This window comes from Terrapene carolina, unplaced genomic scaffold (genome assembly GCF_002925995.2).
Source record: "Terrapene carolina triunguis isolate 2854851 unplaced genomic scaffold, T_m_triunguis-2.0 Scaffold714, whole genome shotgun sequence".
NCBI lineage: Eukaryota > Metazoa > Chordata > Testudines > Emydidae > Terrapene > Terrapene triunguis.
Genome location: NW_020665065.1, coordinates 20,747,592 through 20,762,212, shown reverse-complemented (window position 1 = coordinate 20,762,212; position 14,621 = coordinate 20,747,592). Strand labels below are relative to the sequence as shown.

The 14,621-nt window shown below is 55.5% G+C and overlaps 1 protein-coding gene across 1 annotated transcript in view; it reads left to right on the top strand.

Annotated features, from left to right (window-relative positions):
* The first annotated feature begins 2,048 nt into the window (after positions 1–2,048).
* The window catches only part of CELA3B (chymotrypsin like elastase 3B), a 13,018-nt gene continuing 445 nt past the window's right edge, over positions 2,049–14,621 (top strand). The window contains exons 1-7 of the mRNA XM_026660038.1: positions 2,049–2,088; positions 2,572–2,657; positions 4,253–4,350; positions 10,067–10,201; positions 10,962–11,098; positions 11,841–11,986; positions 13,020–13,172. Of these exons, the coding sequence (XP_026515823.1) occupies positions 2,049–2,088; positions 2,572–2,657; positions 4,253–4,350; positions 10,067–10,201; positions 10,962–11,098; positions 11,841–11,986; positions 13,020–13,172 (795 nt within the window). The remainder of the gene's footprint in view (positions 2,089–2,571; positions 2,658–4,252; positions 4,351–10,066; positions 10,202–10,961; positions 11,099–11,840; positions 11,987–13,019; positions 13,173–14,621) is intronic.

Below are 14,621 nucleotides of genomic sequence, written 5' to 3'. Positions count from 1 at the left end.
CTCTCCAAAATTCAGGCGGCCCACAGCCTCCTCCTGGCTCTGTGTAAGAATTCAGGCAGGCTCCCTCCTTGTGCCGAGAATCCCTCTGCCCTACTCCTGGGCCCTATGTACTATAAGCTAAGCCGACTTCTCCTCCCAGCGTCTCTCTGGGATCTCCTCTCGCTAAGAGCACCCTTAGTAACTGGGTCCTGGTAGCTGTTTAGCCGGTCCAGGTGCTCCTTTGTCACTTAGCTGCCAACCAGCCACCCAGGCAGTTAATTACTTACAGGTGGGCTGAGATGGGCTTGTTCTCCTTAACGAAGCCTGTTGTGGATAGGCTGGGCCCTGATTCCCCTCAAAGGGGCCAGCCACCCTGTGTCAATAAGGCATTAAAATGAGTCCCATAGAAAGCAGTACAAAGTCCTACGTGGTCTCAAGGGAACCCTGAATCTGAATCAACTTTACGCGCACACTTTGCATGAAGGTTCCATTTGGAAGCGGTTTATAGAGGGCTAACGAAGGCTAAGTAGATATTTTAAGAACTGTTAATCGGTTGCTGCAGATTATTATAGAGACCAATAGATGTGTGGGTGGCTTGTAACCCTAGCCAATAACCATCCATAACCCCGGCTGCTGATGGGCTTATAACCACCTCTAATACACGCTGCTGGCCTCTGGGACATGTTTATAACAGACTTTAGTAACCCTGTACAAGCCATCTATTAGCAACACCTACCTATAAAAGTGTGACCAAATTTCCTGCATTTAACATCTGCAGCTTAACACCGTCCCATGTGGGTTCTGGTCTCACAGGTACATTGTCCTGCCCTGACGCAGCCGCATTGCTGTTAGCACCATTCGCTGCGAGCGACCCCTGCGCAGAATGGCAGCAGGAGGCACAGGCTGCTCCTATGTCCCCTTCGCCCCATAAGGGACCTTAGGAGCTCCCAGTGAAGTCAGAGTCTCCCGTGATTTCAGTGGGACTGGATCAGGCCCTGAGTCCTTACCCCAGTGCAGGGAGAAGGACCAGGCCAGCTGGCCTATGTCTGTGCAGATCTTCTACTCATTCCCCTCCCCACAGCAGGGGGCTTCAGTGGGGGATGGACTCCATTCCTCTAGCCCCCTGGGACCCATGCCAGTGCCCAGGCCTGGGATGGCCCCACTCCTTCCCCAGCGTGGCCATGCAGCAGCCTATTAAGCACTGTGCAGGAGCTCAGGGCTGCAGCAGGGAGAGATGCCTCTCCCCCAGCCCCGGATCTGCCGCAGCCGAGTCTCGACCCAGCCCAGCCTGGACCTCCCGCAGACAGGGAAGAGGCACCCGGCCCCAACCCAGCCCAGCCCCAGAGCTGACATGGCGGGGAGAGGCACCTCTCCCTCCTCAGCCCAGGTGCTGCTGCAGGGAGAGAGAGCTCTCTCCCCGCCATAGCCCCGGGGCAGCCTGCACCCCAAACCCCTCATCCCCGGCCCCATCCCAGAGCCCACACCCCCTGCCGGAGCCCTCACCCCCTACAGCCCAACCCTCTGCCCCAGTCCTGAGCCCCTCATCCCCAGCCCCACCCCAGAGCCTGCACTCCCAGCCGGAGACCTCACCCCCGCTGCCCCCCCCCACATCCCAACCCTCTGACCCACCCCACAGCCCCCAGCTGGAGCCCTCACCCCCCTACCCCAGCCCTGAGCCCCATCCCACACTCCAAACCCCTCAGCCCCACCCCCACCACATACATTTTGTTACGTGCACCAAGGTGGAGGTGATGTGTCACACCTCACCTCTATATTGGCGCACATAACAAAAGTCATTCCGCACATGGGTGGGAAAAATTAGAGGGCACCCGGACTGTGACCCAGCCTGTTTGCTGAGCGACGCTCTGGGCATCATCGATTGGCCACGTCCCAATCTGCCCAAGGCCGGGCAGGCGCAGGACAGGGCCCTGTTTCCTCGCAGTGACCTTGCACCAGGGCACAGGATAGTCCAACACCTGCTCCCAGAGCTCTAGGCACCTCCCTTCCCTGCAGCCTCTGAGAAAGGGGAGTATTAAAGGGCCCTTGTCCTTGTGGTCCGTCTGACCAAGATGCTGAGGCTGCTGATCCCCGTTCTGCTTGTGGCTGGTGGTAAGAAACGGGCTAGAGAGAAGACTCTCTCCTGCCCCGGCGCCCCTGCACAGAGCACATTCTTAAGGAAGAAGGCCCTTCGTGCCATCTGCAGCCCCAGGACACACAGAGCTCTCCTTGGTCCTCCTGTGCCTAGCTCCCCGGTCACCCCTCGACCTCGCGGAGGTTGTGAAAGGTGCTGTCAAGGGAACGGGCCCTGGTGCCTGCCTCAGTTGTAAATGTGGAGAGGGGTTGGCTCAGGAGGGGATGAAACCCTGGGTAGGCCTACATTGGGCAAGGTAACCATCCCATGGAGAGCCTGGGCCAGGGGAGCACCCCTCCACCTCAGGACTGGGGAGTGACTGGGGACGTCCAGGGTTGGGTTGGAGAGGGTGAGCTGCCATGACCACATGTCTCGCTTCCCCATTGTCCAGCCTCTTCTGCTCAGCGGAAGGGTCTGGTGCCTTTGCCATCTGTGTAATGCACAGTGCTCTCCCCCTCCAGCCCACGGGTGTGGGACACCCATCTACTCCCCCCACACAAGGGTGGTGAACGGAGAGGATGCCGTGCCGTACAGCTGGCCCTGGCAGGTGAGTGAAAGCCATCCCATTGTCCGCGGTGAGAGCCAATCAGCAGCGAGGCTCGATGCGATCGCACCAGCTGCACTAGGGCCGGGTGTTAGGGTTCAGAGCAAACTTTTTTTTTCCCACTGAAAAATCCAGATTTGGGTTGGCCAAAACCTTACCTGTGTTTGCCTTGCTTTCGATGCATTTGATTGGTCAGAAGAATATCGAAACAGTTTTTGGAGCCCTCCCCAATATGTCTTTTTGAAGCTCAATGTTTCGATTTCTCAATTCAAAATGAATCTTTCAAAAGTACGTCCAGTTATTAAAAAAAATTAAAAACATTTTCAAACACTGCAAAGCAAAATGAAATATTTCGTTTGACCCGTCACGGGTACATGGTCCTACCCTGACACGGCTGCAGCGTTATCAATTTCTTCTTCAACTGTTTAGGTTTCTTAAAAATCTGAAAAAAACATTCACTTTGGGTGGATATGAAATTCCCCCCACCCCCAAATTTTGGACTAAAAAACTCCATTATTCACCCCGCTGTAATCTCCCCAGGACTGGGGGTTGCGGGGGTTAGACCTGCAGCGTTGCTCTGACCACACCAAGCTCTTGTGGTGATGGACAGGCTAAGCAAAGGGGGTGGGGGTGGCGTGGGGATTAAATAGAGCCCAGTTTGTGGAGCAAAGGAGAGCTAAAGGGACAGGAAACTCCATCTTCTTCATGCCTTCTCCTCACGGCTGTAGAGGAAGCAAAACTCGCCGTTGGTTTAACCCCCCCCCCCCCCCGCAGTCCTTAGGCAACCCCCTCCCCCGCTGACCTTACGCTCTGGGAGAACACGTCCCACGTCTGATGTGCATGAAATTCTAGCAGCTGTTTTATCCGGCTCCCAGCTTGTGCGTATTGTGGGTCCCGCCGTGTGCGTTCCGTGGCCCCTACTGACAGACTGGGCAGCCCAAGGCCAGGATTGGCACAAGCTTCTGGCTACGCTTACGGGGCTGGTTTCAGACATAGCTGAGCCCCACCCTCTGAAAATCAGACTTTGGGCTCCAGCTCGCAGCAGTCTGCGGAGGGCACGGTGGATTCCTTGCCTTTGAGTTTCTTAGCAGTTCTGTGTCTATGCCCATGTTCCAGCCCATGGCACTGACGGGCACAGGGAGAAGCAGAAAAGCCCTAAAATTCACTGGGAAGGGGCAGCAGCACCTTGGCAGAGTCTGCCCCAAAGAGGCCCCCAAAGCCCCTCCGTAGTCACTTGACATGAGCAGGGCTCTGCCAGGGGGTGGGCGTGAGAGAGTGCCAGGTGGGAGCCAGAGACCAGCTGCTCCCCTCAACTCCCAGGGCATTTCTGAGTGACAGTCCGCGTGGGTCAGCCCCTCGGTGCCTGCTGCCCTCTGGTGCTGCGTGAGCAGGGAGAGGTTTGCCCCGGCAGAGTGTGTGCCATGGTAACTCGCAGAGCAGCCCCCCCCGAGAGCACCCTGACTCCACAGCCGGGCCAGGCCAGGCTAGCACTCCGATGGGCCATGGTCTCTGGCTGGTTCAGTGGGTGGGAGCCGGAAGACGGGGAGCCCTGGAGCTCCATAGCAGGTCCCCCACTGCCCTGTCTTGTCTCCTGGCAGATCTCCCTGCAGTACGAGAGGGACGGTGCTTTCCACCACACCTGCGGGGGGACCCTCATCGCTCCCACATGGGTCATGACAGCTGCGCACTGCATCTCGTAAGCCTCCTCCTTTTCCCATTGCCTAAAATTTAATGCGGCTGACGCACTGCGGGGTCTTGGGGCAGGAGCCACAGGGCCCTGGTCTGCCATGGCTAGTGAGCTGCTCCTTGCAGTAAGACCTCCCAACAGACATGCTCCATTCCAGGTAATGGGCCTTCCCAGCTCCAGCGCCTGACCCTGGGCTGCAGTGGAGACCCCCCAGATGGAGAGAACTGAGTGACATGGAGCCCTGTAACTGACACCCTCTGCAGCCTGGGGCACGTCCCTCCACCTCTGCCATGGGGCAGGTCAATCCCAACTGCCCACCCAGCGATGTAATTCAGAGCAGGATGTGGCCCATCAGGGCTGCATAAGCACTAAGCATTAGCGCTCTGGTTCCCAGCACGGGGAGGAGCTCACCCAGAAACACCCGCAAGGGACCATGCTCCTACTGCGCCCGCCCCTGTGACTCCACTGCACTCTGCCCTGAGCTCTCAGGCCTGGCTGCAATAGGTGCACACAGAGTCTGCTCCTTCGCTCCTTCTGCTTACTGCGAGCACAGGGCTATTAGCTAGCACTGCTCACCAGTGGAACGCGCAGAGGCTGGGCTTGGGGCAGGGGGCTGTCCCCGAGGACTCCCTCATGGCACGGCAAGGCCCTGCAGGCATATTCCCCGCATAGGCGGAGTTGGGGGGGGGCTGGGAGGGCGTCGCCCCCCCTCCTCCGCAAGCCTCAGGCAGGCAGCCTGAGTGTGCAGTGTAATGGGTTCTGCAGAGGAGACAGGAGACTGCTCCCAGCTTGCGCCCCTGAGGCAGGGAGTCCGAATTTTGTTTAGAACAGAGTGATTAACGGGTGATTAAGATAAGAAAGGGCTGGGAGGAGGTTTCCTAAAGTTAAATGATCTGTTCTAAGCTTGGTGAACAGCAAAAAGTAAAGTATCAGAGGGGTAGCCGTGTTAGTCTGGATCTGTAAAAAGCAACAAAAAGTCCTGTGGCACCTTATAGACTAACAGATGTATTGGAGCATGAGTTTTCGTGGGTGAATACCCACTTCGTCAGAGGCATGTGGTGGAAATTTCCAGAGGCAGGAATAAATATGCAGGCAAGAATTAGTCTAGAGATAACGAGGTTACTTCAATCAGGGAGGATGAGGCCCTCCTCTAGCAGTTGAGGTGTGAACACCAAGGGAGGAGAAACTGCTTTTGTAGTTGGATAGCCATTCATAGTCTTTGTTTAAACCTGAGCTGATGGTGTCAAATTTGCAAATGAACTGAAGTTCAGCAGTTTCTCTTTGGAGTCCGGTCCTGACGTTTTTTTGCTGCAGGATGGCTACCTTTAAATCTGCTATTGTGTGTCCAAGGAGACTGAAGTGTTCTCCTACAGGTTTTTGTATATTGCCATTCCTAATATCTGACTTGTGTCCAAAAAGTAAGTAGCCTAAATGATGGGGGGGATAGCTCAGTGGTTTGAGCATTGGCCTGCTAAACCCAGGGTTGTGAGTTCAATCCTTGAGGGGGCCACTTAGGGATCTGGGGCAAAATCAGCACTTGGTCCTGCTAGTGAAGGCAGGGGGCTGGACTCAATGACCTTTCAAGGTCCCTTCCAGTTCTAGGAGATGGATAAATAGAAAGAAATTGTAGATTTTTCTACAATTGTTTCAACTTATTCTATTCAAGAGGTGGTAACAAGTTACTACTATCTTTCTTTAAGAAGATAACGGATTTTTTAGACAAAGGAAATTCAGTAAACCTAATCTACCTGGATGTCAGGAAGGCATTTGATAAAGTTCCACATGAGAAATTATTAGTTAAACTGGAGAAGATGCGGATTCATAAGAGAACTGAAAGGTGGAAAAAGAACTGGTTAAAGGAGAGACTGCAACAGGTCATACTGAAAGGTGAACTGTCAGGCTGGAGGGAGGTTACTAGTGGAGTTCCTCAGGGATCAGTCTTGGGACCAATCGGATTTAAAAAATTTTAATACTGACCTTGGCACAACAAGTGGGAGTGTGCTAATAAAATTTGCAGATGGCATAAAGCAGGGAGATATAGCCAATACGGAGGAGGACCGGAATATCATACAAGAAGATCTGGATGACCTTGTAAACTGGAGTAATAGAAATGGGATGATATTTAATAGTGCAAAGTGCAAGGTCATGCATTTAGGGACTAACAACAAGAATTTTTGCTATATGCTGGGGACTTATCAGTTGGAAGTGACAGAGGAGGAGAAAGATCTGAGCATATTGGTTGATCACAGGATGACTATGAGCTGTCAATGTGATGTGACCATGAAAAGGCTAACACAATCCTGGAGTGCATCAGGCAAGGTATTTCCAGTTGTCAATGTTCCTTCCCCACTCTGAACTTTAGGGTACAGATGTAGGGACCTGCATGAAAACCTCTAAGCTTCTCTACCAGCTTAGATCTGCTTTTGCTAACTCCCAATGTGCTAACTCCCTTCCCTGGGTAGCCTTGAGAGACTCCTCCACCAATTCCCTGGTGAACACCGATCCAAACCCTTGGATCTTAAAACAAGGAAAAATCAATCAGGTTCTTAAAAAGAAGGCTTTTAATTAAAGAAATAAAGGTAAAAATCATCTCTGTAAAATCAGGATGGAAAATAACTTTACAGGGTAATCAGATTCAAAGAGCCCAGAGGAACCCCCTCTAGCCTTAAGTTCAAAGCTACAGCAAACAGAGATAAACACTCTAGCAAAAGGTACATTTACAAGTTGAGAAAACAAAGATAAAACTAACACGCCTTGCCTGGCTGTTACTTACAAGTTTGAAATATGAGAGACTTGTTCAGAAAGATTTGGAGAGCCTGGATTGATGTCTGGTCCCTCTTAGTCCCAAGAGCAAACAACAACCAAAATAAAGAGCACATACAAAAGCCTTCCCCTCACCAAGATCTGAAAGTATCTTATCCCCTTATTGGTCCTTTGGGTCAGGTGTCAGCCATGTTACCTGAGCTTCTTAACCCTTTACAGGCAAAAGGACTTTGGAGTCTCTGGCCAGGAGGGATTCCACAGTATTGTACACAGGAGGGCTGTTACCTTTCCCTTTATAGTTATGACACCAGTAGAGACAGGGAAGTGTTAGTACCATTATACAAGGCACTGGTGAGACCTCACATGAAGTATTGTGTACAATTCTGGTCTCCCATGTTTAAGAAAGGTGAAATCAAACTGAACAGGTGCAGAGAAGGGCTACTAGGATGATCTGAAGAATGGAAAACCTACCTTAGGAGAGGAGACTCACAGAGGTTGGCTTGTTTAGCCTAACCAATAGAAGGCTGAGGGGAGATATGATTGCTCTCTATAAATACATCAGAGGGATAAATACCAGGGAGGGAGAGGAGTTATTTAAGTTAAGCACCAACGTGAACCTCAGAACAAATGAATATAAACTGGCCATCAACAAGTTTAGGCTTGAAAATAGGTGAAGGTTTCTAACCATCAGAAGAGCAGCCATGTTTTAGCCCACGAAAGCTTATGCTCAAATAAATGTGTTAGTCTCTAAGGTGCCACAAGGACTCCTGTTCTTTTAACCACCAGAAGAGTTCTGGAACAGCCTCCCCAGAGGAGTAGTGGGGGCAAAAAACCTGACTGGCTTCAAGACCGAGCCTGATAAATGTATGGAGGGGATGGTATGATGGCACTGCTTACAATGGCATGTGGCCCATCGGCAACTGCCAGTAGCAAAAATCCCCAACTGCTGGAGATGTGACTAGATGGGGAGGGCTCTGAGTTTCCCAGGTGTCTGCCTGGTGGGTCTTGCCCACATGCTCAAGGTCTAACTGATCACCATATTTGGGGTTGGGAAAGAATTTCCCCCTGACTCTCATTGGCAGAGACCCTGGGGGGTTTTCACCTTCTTCTGCAGCATGCGGCATAAGGTCACTTGCAGGTTTAAACTAGTGTAAATGGTGAATTCTCTGTAATTTGAAATCTTTAAACCATGATTTGAGGACTTCAGCAACTCAGCCAGAGCTCAGGGGTCTATTACAGGAGTGGGTGGGTGAGGTTCTGTGGCCTGCGAGGTGCATGATCAGACTAGATGATCACGCTGGCCCCTTCTGACTTCAGTAAGTGTATCTGAGTGAGAATATACATGACCATTTTAAACCTAGCCAGTGTCCCATAAGTGACTTGCCGCAAGATCTCAGAACATGTTAGTATTAGAGCTGAGTGGGTCTAATATTTATTTAATTTTCTTTCTTGATATAGGAATTAGGTACCGTGCTCCTGTCTGATAATTTCTAACTTATTATCTACAAAAACACTGGAGTTTTCAGTTGCCTAAGTACCCCCTGGAATCACAGTTAAAATTGCGTCACCCCCCCCCCCCCCCCAGCAATCTGAAATAGTGCCCCTGTGGGCAGGCACGGAATGTGTCCCCCACCCCCACCCCCAACCCCAACCCATGTGTGGCCCCGTTGGCCTGACTGGAGCCACCTGCTCCAAATATAGAAGTCAAACTACACCCATGTCAGCCCCCGTTCTGGGTTCCCCGCCCAGAGACATTCCCCTTCTCCTGGGACCTGATTCATTTAGTTCATCTGCTTAGTGAGGCTCTGGTCCTGTTAAAAGGCTCCCAGGCCCTCCCTCCAAGAGCTCCTCCTTCAGCTGAGCTCTGGGAGCCCCTTAACAGGCCTAATGCTCGTTAACCAATTAGCTGCTGAGCACCTAACTACTGGGGGGGGGCGGGGGCTCAAGATAGGTTCAGTCTCTTTAAAGAAGCCCATCATGGGTAGAGTGGCCCTGACTCTAGGGTTACCATATTTCAACAATCAAAAAAGGGGCACGGGGTGCTGCCCTAGCCCCGCCCCAACCCCGCCCCCTCCCACTCCCCCCCCCTCAGAATCCCCCTACCCCCTACCTGTCCCCTGATTGCCCTCTCCTGAGGACCCCCCCACCCTAACTGCCCCCCAGGACCCCACCCCCATCTAAGTCTCCCTGCTCCCTGTCCCCTGACTGCCCCAACCGCTCTCTACATCCCCTTCTCCTGACAGCCCCCCCAGAACCCCTGACCAATCTAACCCCCCCGTTCCCTGTCCCCTGCCTGCCCCAACTGCTCTCCACACCCCCTTCTCCTGACAGCCCCCCCCAGAACCCCTGACCAATCTAACCCTCCCTGTCCCTTGCCTGCCCCACCCCCACCAGGCCAAGGGAGAGCTGCAGGCTCCACGTGCAGCCAAAGACTGTGGCGCTGCTCTGTGGGGGAGGAGGGAGCAGGGGAGGGGGAGGGACTCTGGCTGCTAGAGGCCCCAGTGGCTGCGAGCGGCTTTCAATCAGGCCCAGCCGTCCAATCAGCCGCGCCGCACTCTGCATGAGGGGAAGGGGGAAATCCCGGACATTTCTACTTGATTAGAAATCCCCCCGGAACGGCCATTTAAAGCTGAAAAAGCCGGACGTGTCCGGGGAAACCCGGACGGATGGTAACCCTACCTGACTCTCCTTAGAGGGGCCAGTCCGGCCACGACAGTGCCCCTGTGCTGTGTGTCCCCGAGTGCCCAGGGCCGGGCCGGGCCAGCTGGGGCGTGTGTGCTGCTGCTGCTGCTGCTCAGGGCTAGAGGCCAACACAGGGAGTAGGGTGATGTCTCCTGCATGGTGTGTGGGTCTCAAACCCCTCTGAGTCCCGAGGGGGCACTGCAGGCTGCCCCCCCCCCACGCTGCCCCTGCTGCGATCCCCGGGCTGTCCCCTCACAGGCTCTTGGGGGTTTCCTTCCAGTAAATCCCGCACCTACGAGGTGGTGCTGGGGGAGTACGACAGGAGCGTAGCAGAGGGCTCTGAGCAGCGCATCCCGGTGAATCCTGAGGACATCTTCGTCCATCCTCGCTGGAACTCCATCTGCGTGGCCTGCGGGTAAGGCAATGCAGGCGTGTGCCAGGCTGCGACTGCCCGCCCTTCTGCGCTGCCTGGGGGCGGCAGGGCTCAGCGGCAGACAGGGAACAGTCCGTTATAAGAACGGCTGGGGAGGGAAAGACACACACGGAGCTGTTCCCATGTAAGGACCCTGGGCCTGTCGCTGGTGCACCGGGCAGCACCCTTCAGGCCAGCGGGTGCTGAGGGGCTGCAAAAGCCAGCAGGGGAATAGTGCGGCTTTATCTGCCACGCTGGCTCCCAGGCCAAGGGCTCCGCTCAGAGCAGAGCAGGCCCTGGGCAGACCTGTGACCCGACAGGGCTGGGGTCTACATCCTGATCAGCACACACTGCCCTTCCTTTGGGAAGGGACCGGTGAGCGGGGCTGCGGGCTACCCTGGGCTCTCTTTGCCAGGCTCTGTGCCAGGGACATATTGTCCCCCTGTGGTGCAAGGGGTGGGTTTTTAGCCCTGGGCAGTGATGTCTTCAATCCATGGAGCAGGAGAGCAGCCCCCACATGGTCCCCTCCTGCTGCCCCCTCCCTCCCCTGGGGGGACACCTCGAGCGCAGTCTCCAGGCCTCTCTGGTCAGGCTGCCCACAAGGGAGGTCTGTCATGCTGTGGACACCTATCCCCCGGAGACCGGGACTGAGCCCCGAGCCAATGACATCCTTGGCTTCTCGCTTGGCCTGCTGGAGGATGGCTCTATGGCCAGACCCCCAGCCGCCCGCCCTTCCAGTGAGCTCTGACTCCTTCTCTTGCAGCAATGACATCGCCCTGCTCAAGCTGTCCCGGAGGGCCGAGCTGAGTGACACAGTGCAGCTGGGCTGCCTCCCGCCCGCAGGCGAGGTCCTGCCCAACGACTATCCCTGCTACATCACTGGCTGGGGGCGCCTCTACAGTACGTGCCCAGGCGGCTCTGCCCTGGGGAGCTCTCTCGTGGGAAAGCGCAAGGGCAGCCACGCTGGGGTGCATCGGCTGGGGACACAGCTTGGAGGGATGCAATTAGTTCATTGTCCCTCTGGCTGGTTTCCTTTTCCGCTAGCACTGAGAGGCGGCAGAGATCCAGCCCCGGAGACCACTCTCCACCAGTGAAGTGCAGCATGGGCAGCTCAGGGTTTCTTCCACATGCATTGCCCCTTGCCAATGTGCCTCGATCCTGGCCTAGGGGGCCTCCTCCAGGGGCACCAGCGAAGCTGCCAGTTTGTGTCACCGGAACTAGTTATTCTGGGACATGGTCGCCTTTCCCCTAGGAGCTGGATGGGCCCCGCCCCTCCAGCAAGCAGCCATTGGACAGCAGTGAGCGCTGACTGGTACCCGTGGGGGCGGGGGCGTCGAGCTGGGGAGGAAGGGGTGACAGGCTCCCTAGCTCATCACCAGCTCCTCCAACCAGCCCAGGCTCTCTCTGGTTCTGTGGGATTGTCAGGAGCAGCAGGAGCCAAACATCACCTAGGGCCTTCTCCTGCAAGGTGCTGAGTGCTCCCAGCACCCACTGACTTCCATTGGAGCTGAAAGTGATCAACAGCTCCCAAGGGTGCTCAGTGCTGCATGGGATCGAGCACCGAATGAGACAGGAGAGGTGGCACTTGAACCCAGTACCTGGGCTTGGTGTCACTAAGTAAGGGTGCATCTTCCGTTTGCAGCTGGCGGGTCCCTCCCTGAGAAGCTGCAGCAGGCTCTGCTCCCGGTGGTGGACTACGCACACTGCACCCAGCCTGACTGGTGGGGCAGCATCTCTATCAGAGAGAGCATGGTCTGCGCTGGCGGGGACATCAGATCAGGCTGCAACGTGAGTAGAAAGAGAGTGGCGGAAAATACTGGTGCAGCGCTGGCTGTGATCTGTCTGGCCAAATTACCGCATCTGATGCAGGCACCCACTAGTCAAACATACAGTGGTGACTCAGCTGTTACCTGCGGGTCACATGCTTTGTCGCTGTTGTAGGCAGCACTCACTGCACCCACCTTGTGATGCACAGGAAGGTTGCAGGAGGCAGAAACCTATCTCCACGTAGCTGTGCAGCCTGCACCCAGCTTGCTGCCCTTCCCCCCAGGCAAAGCCCATGAGAATAGCTGAGCAAGGAAAGTTCAGGGAACGATTTCTCCACGTTTCTCTGCTCATCAGCTGCCGGGTTGGGAAATTCTGAACGGTGAGTGTGATTCAGAGTAATTCACCATTTCTCCCAGTAATCGGCTGGTGCCTGCAGTTTGGGCTGTAGCTCTCACACCCGGACACACAACCGGCAGCCGGTACTGCCAGCACAGCACAGATTGACTGTAAAACTGACAGCGTCTGGTCTGCTGGTTAGTTACATGTCAGCCAGTCAGGGAGGAGAAGCCAGAGCAGTGAGGCTGTAACACCAATGCTATGTGACTTGTAAATGGTACAAATGTCAGGCTGGAAATTTGCTTTGGGTGAATAGGAGCATCTGAGTCAAGAGCTCCCTATTCACCCGCCCAGGCGTAGGTAACACTCCTGCTCAGACATTCCTGCACGGCTGATGCAGAAGCCTTGTCTTTGTTCGCCTAATCCCATGACTAACAGCAGCAGTGCAGAGAAGGGCCGAGAGGTCAGACTCAGCTGCATTGGAATGTTTTCCTCCTCTCAGCCTGACCATTTCACAGCCAGTTCTGGGTGAGAGAGTTCAAGGCACTGGTTAGGCCTCCTTGTGGTGACAGCCTTGGAGATGGCCCCAGTGACGCACTGGACTTCGCCCCCAGAGCCTGGTGCACAGCTGTAGCCTCCACACTCTAGCCCAGCAGGCAGCGAGTGAGGGATCAGGGATCTGACTCGCCCTCACGCACGGGGGCTGTCTATCTTTCAGGGTGACTCTGGTGGCCCCCTTAACTGCAAGGCCTCTGATGGGAGATGGCAGGTGCATGGCATCGCCAGCTTTGTCTCTTCCCTTGGCTGCAACGCCTTAAAGAAACCCACCGTCTTCACCCGCGTCTCCGCCTTTGATGACTGGATTGCAGAGGTGAGACCCCCCCAGCCATGTTACTGTGCGAGCAGTGGGAGGGAGATCTGCTGCTGGGGAGGGCCAGGGAGAAATCAAATGGCCAGGCAGGGGTCCTGGGAGGTCACCCAGAGTAAATGGCCAGGACGGGGCCCCCAGACGGACAATGTTTGGGGGCTCTCTCCATGAACAGAATTTGAGTGGTGTCCTCCTGGGGCTCTGAGCCGAGATCAGTGCCACGGGCCCCATCCAGAGATCACAGCCAGCTGTCCCGCACACAGCACTGAGCACGCGGGGCCCCTCGGAGCATGTGACGTCACCTTTGGTCCCCCTTGTGCCTCACCTCTTCCGGCAGCTGGAAACTCAGACGCAGCCCATGTCACTGCAGCGCAAAATAAGGAACAGCTGAGTCTGGCCTGCAAAGGGGTTTCTGTAAGATCTGGAGCCTGGAAGAGCTGGTCTCAGCACAGCAGATACTGGAGGCAAACTAGCTCAGATGTGCTTCTCCACTGACACACGTGTGATGACCCAGAGCCGCAAGCAGGATGCTCGGTGGTCTGCAGCACCACCAGGCTCCAGGGATGGTTTGAGACAGAACATCTGGCTTGGCTGTGAGCTCTGTCCTGCAGTGAGCCGGGGCTGGAGGCAGGCAGAGGGAGGTGTTTGGGGTGGGGGGGCAGCATGGCCTAGTGGCTGAAGCATGCACTTGCAAACTGGAGTTGTTGCACTGTAATCCCAGCTCTGCTGCCCTGTGCTCTGGTTGACCCCTTGGGGCCGGATTTGGATCTCACTGCTCCCAGTGGCGGAGTTCCTCTGGAGTCAGGGCCAGGCTCCCCTTTCAGTTACACCAGTGCCTCTGCTGCAGCGAGTGGCATGACTCTCTGGATTTACACCCGTGTAACTCAGGGCACAAACCGGCTCAGATGAACTCTACAAGTGTCAAACCAGCGTCACTGAGAGCAGGCCTGGGCCTTTGGGGCCTCAGTTTTCCTAGCAGATGATTTGGGGGGCAACCATTTCCCCTTCCTTGTTGGAATGCAGCGAGAAGGGCAGATTGTGTCAGGCAAGGGCCTGGACCTGGGTAACCTCTGGCGCGTGGCGGGGAGTGTGAGCCATGCCCATGTGCTGTGGCACTGGACACCCCCACCCCAAACGGCGGGTCCTGGCCAGTGGCTCGTAGGAAGGGTCTGGGCCCCCCGCGCTCTCATTTCCCCTGGGCGGCGGCAGCAGCGTGGATGAAGCGCATCTGAGGCACCTTCCAGATGGGGAGAGGCTGCGGACTCTCCGCTTGCTGGCTCTGGCCACTTCCTCCATGTAGCTGCTGCGCAGGGGATGTGAGAGCAGGGCCAGGGCAGCAGCCACAGCATGGAGGAAGCGGCTGGAGCCAGCGAATGGACAGTCAGCAGCTGGGTAGCGATTTGTGGCCTGGCCACAGGGGCTCGCCGGGGTCTGCAGAACTGGGAGAGCGAG